The sequence below is a fragment of the Eptatretus burgeri genome, chromosome 3 (assembly GCF_056783735.1).
Source record: "Eptatretus burgeri isolate ZD-2024b chromosome 3, Ebu_testis_v1, whole genome shotgun sequence".
NCBI lineage: Eukaryota > Metazoa > Chordata > Myxini > Myxiniformes > Myxinidae > Eptatretus > Eptatretus burgeri.
Window position 1 is genome coordinate 35,190,695 of NC_140963.1, and position 7,500 is coordinate 35,198,194.

The 7,500-nt window shown below is 44.0% G+C and overlaps 1 protein-coding gene across 4 annotated transcripts in view; it reads left to right on the plus strand.

The window, feature by feature from the left end:
* Positions 1-7,500, plus strand: part of LOC147029672 (kinesin heavy chain-like) — a 74,129-nt gene that overhangs the window by 4,961 nt on the left and 61,668 nt on the right. For all 4 annotated transcript variants that reach the window (XM_085872884.1, XM_085872885.1, XM_085872887.1 and 1 more), the window contains exon 2: positions 5,578-5,668. In XM_085872884.1, the coding sequence (XP_085729010.1) occupies positions 5,578-5,668 (91 nt within the window). The remainder of the gene's footprint in view (positions 1-5,577; positions 5,669-7,500) is intronic.

Below are 7,500 nucleotides of genomic sequence, written 5' to 3' on the forward strand. Positions count from 1 at the left end.
CCACCACAATGCCAACCACCTACCACCTTCTCCACCACGCCAACCACCAACCACCCTCTCCACACCGCCTTCACAAAAACAACATCTCACCATCTCCTAAATCACATCTCCCCCAATAAATCAACACGAACAACATCGCCTCACCTTCATTTCCAAAGCGACGCGATCTTTGCGCCAGCCACAGCGAGTCCGCATTGATCGGCAGCGCTGCAGGCAGACGCGGGGGTTTCCTCACCATGCAAGTAGGTGATTTCGCGCAATTCCGCTCGCCGCGCAGGGTAGCTCTCTTCACGCACGTCCGTTCTGTGCAAGCTTCGCCTCGGAATTCGGATCAAGAGAGCGAGAGTGGCGGAGCCAGTGGAGGTCAGAGTTGAGAGTGTGGAGATCAGATCTCGTCTCACGGACCCCATATAAGCGGAGCGCCAAGCACGGTCAGTCGGTGGAGTGTCAGTCGGGGTTCGGAGCGCCTGGAGCCTGCAGTCGGTGGAGAAGCTGAGGAGAGCGGAGGAGACGCGAGCTGGGAGCACGGCCAAGCCTGCTGTGTCGCGCGGAGCTGTGTGTTCGTGTGCAGGACGTGGGGAGAGCCTGAGAGAGCTCGCCAACCAGCACCGAACGGCCTGAGGTAATCGGGATTCGGAACATTCCGAGCTTCGCTGAGGGACGGACGGGTTCTTAAAGAGAGCATCAACTCAAAAAGAGCAAAGTCCCGTTCGTTCCTCTCAGGCCTTGCCGGCTGGGGCCCGAATCACCAGGCCGCGGCCGAGCCATGGTTACGCTAGCTGCCGTGGGGAGGGAACGTTGCGGGACGCCCCAGCGAGGACAAGGTAACTTGCGCGGCCTCTTGGAGCTCCTTCGGTCCTCAAAGCTCCAGGTCATAAAGACCCCGAGAGGTCCAGTCTACCCCCTTGTCTTTGAGGGGGTTTTTCCTTGCTTTTCTTTGTATGAAAGTTGTGGCGCCGAGTCCATTAAGTAGAACTGTGTACAAGTGTGTAAAGAATAAATAAACGGTTGCAGTTCCTTTGCATTGTTTTTGTTGGCTGTATAATTACATATGTACATGCTTGTATACGTGCCTGCATGAATACCTGACTGCATACATGTGTGAATAAATGTGCTTGTTTGAATGTTGACCTGTTCGTCACGTCATTTTCCCTCCATTGAACTGCCGTATTGCATTTCGGAATAATAGCGGGTTTTTTTTAATATCTGGTAAAGCGATCGGGTCCAACGGGAGTCGCGATAACACCCCGCTCGGTTATCCCAAGACGGAGCGAGCTGCATTAAGCGGCTTGTATCCCAGCGGCCCCGTTGAGGTACAATCTCTCGGTAATCGACCCGTGCGAATAATTAGGTGTATCAACAGTTTGACGATTGACCCTGTAGCGCACGGGTAGAGTGTGGCCAAGGTTGTGGTGTGGTTAAGAACACACCCGTGGCTGGTTTTCGGCGTTGTTCCGGAAAGCCGCGACTGAATTGTCCGTCCGGTGGGCGTACGGCCGAGATTCGGCTAAACGCGGATGTTCGCACGCCAGCGGGCGATAATTCGTAACAATATATACATATATACAGGGTGGACCATTTATAACCTGACATTTATAATTGCTGTAAAAAATTAATGAACATCATAAATACTACATGTAGCACATGGTTGGAAGGCACACAAATCAGAGGTGATGCTGAGATATAACACAGCTACTTAAAAAAAATTACATCTGACAAATGGGCCCCATTGGAATTGTTGCATTCCTGACAATGAATTAGCTTATTGTTTATTACTGCATGCAATGTGGCTTGAGCGATAGTGTGGATGGTTGCAGTGTTGTTTGCCTTCAATTCTTCGATACATGCAGGTGGATTATCGTGTGTACGTCATAGTGTTCCATCATTCAAAACTTTCAGGCATCACCTGCAACAGTAGGAAAAAAACCCATCAGCAACACCCTTACTGCTTCCCACCAAAATTATGACAAATGTGTCAGATATCATTGCCCCACCCTGTATAAACTGAGAGGCAGTGAAAATGCATACCGAATTAAAAGTGACATTTATTTCATCGCATGTGAAAAAGGGTTAATGCATGCGATCACAAGATTTGTCAGGGATTGTGCACATTCTGTAGGACTGAGACGGGAAAATTGGGATATATGCATGTGACATCACAAAAACGTCAAACGATGCAGGGTCCGTGCAGTCAATACTGAGTGTGACCAACAACACCTTAAGAGGTGATACCTGCTTGAAGTCTGGATTAACACAGGCAGTGGATCAGAGCTTGTGATATTGTTGTCCAATGGAACTGTAAACCTGCAGTGAACTCTGCAACATTGCATAGAAGGATTTGATGATTGCTACCAAACCATAACACTGCCCCCTCCAAAATGTTCCCTCTCAATAATGTAGCCCTGAGCGAAACGGTGTCCTTACTGACGGTGCACGTGAAGACGTACATCTGAAAAGCTGACGATGAACTTCAATTCAGTGGAAAAGATGACGTTTGCCCACAGTTTCCCACCCGAGTTACCACCAGCTGCTGCCCATCATTGTCATGCAAGTTGGTGTTGATTTGTCACTGATGAGTCATCTCCTTGTTGCAAAGGTGTTTCTGGCCGTTTCTTATGCTGTCCTGAAGCGGTTGCGGAAGTGATTGTCGACGATGTATTGGTCTTATCAGTCCCTTGCTGACGTCACATGGTGCGCACCAGGACGAGGACGGTCACTGACCCTTCCTTTGGCTCTGTATCAGTTCTGCAGCCGAGAAACTGTTGACTGGTGGACATGAAAGTGTCGAGTAACTCTTCTTGACAGATTCCACCATTCAGCATACCAATGGCTTGGTTCCTCTGATCATTCGTTAGACGTGGCATTTTAATTGACAGCCTCACAACTCAAGCAAACTGTGTTTTTATAGGAGATGGATACATATGTTCCACATGCAGCATTTTTTTTTTTAACGACTGCTCATCATCTCCAAGATTTGCCATATGGTTGCGTTCAGACTAAAACGTCCAGACACAAGCAACAAACCGGTCTCAAACACAATAAAACACCCATAAACAGATATCCATCATGTACGTTTTATTACTTACAAGACGACCCGTGAGCCCGTTGGGTTCCCGTTGTGACAGCGGTTGATGGAAAAAAATCACTTCAAGAAAAAAGATAGCTCCAGCGAACTATACTGCAGAGGTTGTTTGCATTGATCAAATACTCCCACAGAGTACTTGACTGAATCAGGAATTTTTATTTTATATATATTTTTTGTTGCCCGATTTCAACGAAACATGATACTGCACACCGCAGGAGAATGGTGAGTAAGGTGGCCCGAACATTTTTTCGCTATCGTGTGCTGTTTTGGCTGTATTTCAGGGACATACACACGCATATATATATATATATATACATATACATACATACATACATACATATACATACATACATACAAGATGAGAGTTTTAGTAATATATAGATTATTTTGATCCTTTTACACATGCTATGAAATAAAATGTAAATTTTAATTTGGTATGCATTTTCATTGCTTCTCAGTATCTATATATCTCTATCTATATCTATAAATACATATTTATATACACATGCATGTATATACACATACACACATATATATATATATATATATATATATATATATATATATATATATATATATATATACATACACATACATGTTTATACACATACATACATGTATATACACATACAAACAAACACACACACACACACACACACACACACACACACACACACACACACACACACACACACACACACACACACACACACACACACACACACACACAACTTTTAGCAAGAGATGCAAAAATCAAGAATAATTATCTTTCCCACCAAAACAGGACTGAAGTTGTTTTCACTCCTGTCTGTCTATCTGTGAACAGGATCTCAAAATGTTGTGGACGAATTCGGCCGAAGTTTAATGGACAGGTCTGGGTGTGTGACATGGAAGAATTGATTGGAATCTGATGAAGATCTGGATCCGGATATTAGAATTTTAAAAGTGATTGTTCACCATTCAGAGATATCGGACAAAAAACGATATACATTTTGCATAATAAATTTTATTTTGCCCTGATCGCTTCAGCCTATTGGGGATTCCTGCGCATGCGCACCGAGCATTTTGGGGCAGATTATTTTATTTCGAAAGTACTGTATTGGAAGCAAAAAACAACACAGAAGCATAAGAAAAGGTAAAGGCCATTTGTTCGTTCATATGCAGCACAAGGCTGCGGCAGCGGCCCACGTCGAGTCATTGTCTGTGGACGCAGTTGTGCCGCTGATGCAGTGACCTCTGCAGGTATTAGGGCAGGAATTTGGGCACCGTGCCGGCATTAACTCACCTACTCTTCGCAAAAGATACCGTGGGTTGTTTTACGTCCATTGAATGCTGGCAGACAGGACAACCGTTTAACGTCCATCCAAGGGACAGCACACACATTGATGAATCACCCTGGAATGACAGTTTATATTTGGGCGGGGATTCAAATCCAGGTTTGACAGCTTTAGAGAGGAGTGTGCCTTCCTTTCGGCCATCCAGCCAGCCAGTATAGGGGAATGATCTACATGCTGGAATGTGGAATGCTCATATGCAGGTTTATTTCCAGTTTAATCACGTTAAACACCTTTTATTACCTGTACAGTACATCGCTATCAGTACTTTTACTTTACAATTGTAATATTTGCTTTCAAATAAAAAAAAATAAAAAAAATCCCACCTGTGTCTGAAGGAAGCAGTTCAGTTTAGCATTTTAAATCTGAAATAGGGAAACCCTAGAAACGAACAAAACCCTTTAAAATTACTATTTAGAACCGTCTAGAACTTTTTAGAATTTAACACGGTGGGTTAAAAAGGGTCTTCTTCATTTTTGACGGACGGACAGACGGATGGAAGAAAGGATATACCCAAGTATTGAAGTGGCTTCACCGCTTAAAAAAAACACAGAGGGTTCCAGCTCATTAACATTGCTTTGTGCAAAGTAACTCCAAACCGATGTGATGATTCGGCTTGTTCAGGAATCATTCCTCAAAGAAAATTTTGACGGAGGATACCCGATCACCGTAATAAGGGAATGAAGTGGGGGAAAGCAATAGGTGCAAAAATCAGGCGTCAAAGCAGACTCGGTGGAAAAATGGTTAAAACGTCTATTCTGAGTCTAAGAGATTGGTGGTTTGAACCTCGGTGGAGTCATACCAAACACTTCAAACATGGTACGTTATACTTCCTTGCTTGAAGCTCAGCATTCAAAAACGATAGAACATGGACAATCAAAACAACCCCAGGTTGGCAACCATTGCACAGGCTTGATGGCCCTTATGGGCTCCTTCTGTGGGAGAAGTTCCTTGCATGGGAACTCGTATTATTATGACATAGTTGTGGTTCAGGAGGCTTGGAGATTCAGTCACTCCGAGGCGTCATGCTCCACTCTTTGCCTGGGGGTCACGTTCTCCTTACAATTGTATGACCGAGTGTGGATAATCTTTACAGGCACATGCATGCCTTTCAGATCTAATCAAGTGATTCTCTCCTCCCCCCCCCCTCTTCCACAGTGTAAAATGCAGTATTCTTTCGACCAAGTGTTTTCACCTGACCAGACACAAGAGCATGTCTACACAGCTTGTGCTCGGCAAATTATTTGTGGTAAGGTTTGTTCGACTTGCTGAAGAAATTAAAAATCCTGGTAATAAACAACCCCAGTTAACTATAATCGGCGTTGTAAGTTAATAATAGGATGAGTATAAACACGGTAGGTTTAATTATTATTATTATCATTATTTTGAGCATTGCAGCAGAGGAGTCATCCTTCCCTCCAGGTCTTCAAGACACAGCTGGTCACCACCATCTCAGATTGTCTCCCAATCGAAAACCATGACCTTTTCTACCCTCGTTAACCCCACCCAAATTTCCAGTTTTCCCACCTTGGCGTTTCCTTCTGTATCCATCTTGTCCACCTCATGCATGCGTGTTTTGGGTCCTGTTTTTGGCTGCAATGTCCCGATCCGTTCAGTGTACTAGCTCTTCCACAATCCTCGACTATGTATACAAAAAAAAGTTATAATGTGAAGAACAACTTTTGATCTCTTGTATCCATTTGCTCACTCAAACAATGTCGATTGGTTTGTTTCAACTGCCCCACTGTCATTTCAATGCCTTTTGACTCTGTGTCAGCACACTCTTGAATGAATCTCCAAAATGGACGTACAACAATACAAAGTCGTCAGAAGAAGCTACTTGGTTTATCATTCTCAATTCATGTCCCCATTGGAGCATTGCTATATAATCCAGATCATGTGTGCTTGTGTGACTACGAGATGGGAAATGCAGACAGACAATCACACATGAAAAAAAACACCTGTAAGAGGTGATACAGAGATGTTTAGAAAGCTACAAAGGAACAATAAGGTAATTGTGGTTCATTTGGTCAAAAGCTTTCTCTTGATCCAAGGAAAGGAATCCAACTTTAGTCTGAGTTTTTTTCCACATCCTGTATTAAGTCTCTGACCAGGAATATGTTGTCATGTATTGTTCTTCCAGGGATAGCATATGCTTCGTCAGGGTTCACCAGTTTTGACAACACCGGTCCCAGACCGTTCGACAACATTTTTGCCATAATTTTATCGTCCACACAAGGCAAAGACACTGGTCGATAGTTCTTCATGTCTCTCAAGTCACCCTCCTTTGGAATCAGAGCCAAGGTTGCTTGCTGCCAAGAAAGTGGCATTGGGCCTGTAGTACATGCTTCCTGTGCTACACTTAAGTAGTCCAGTCCGATCAAGTCCCATACTTTGATATAAAATCCGCAAGATAAGCCATCCACTCCAGGAGACTTATTCAGCGACAGGCTATGCAGGGTAATTGTTAATTCCTCCAGAGAAAATGGAGCTTCTCGTCTTTCTTTATCTTCTGTGGTAGCTTCAGGTAGACTGTTCCATAAAATACTACAAGCATCCACGTCCACCTTCGTACCCGAGTAAAACTTAGCGTAGAATACTCGAATTCGTTCGTGAATACTTTCAGAATCATTGAGCAAAGAGCCATCTTCTGCTAGAACACTTGATATAGTGCTAAGTCGACCTTTGTGCTTTTCCAAAGCTTTGAGGTAGTTCAGGGCATATTCATCCTCAAGAAGGAACTGCAACCGAGAAGGCACAAATGCTCCTTGTGCCTTTACATGACTACATGCTTTGAGGGTGCTCTTCTTCTTCTCATAAGCATGCAATTCAGAAGGGGTAAGTGTGGTCAGGTGACTCTCCAGATGCAACAATTCCTCTTCGAGCTTCGCAATTTCTACTCCAATTGTTGCGCTCCATCCATATGAGTTTTCCTGGCAAAACAATTTCAGCCGTGCTTTCCCAACATCCCACCAGAGACTGAGTGAACAAAAATCTCCTTTTCTATCCCTCCATGCTTGCCAAAAGTTAGAAAAATTAACAAAAAGGCTTCATCCTGGACTAGGGCATTGTTGAAGTGCC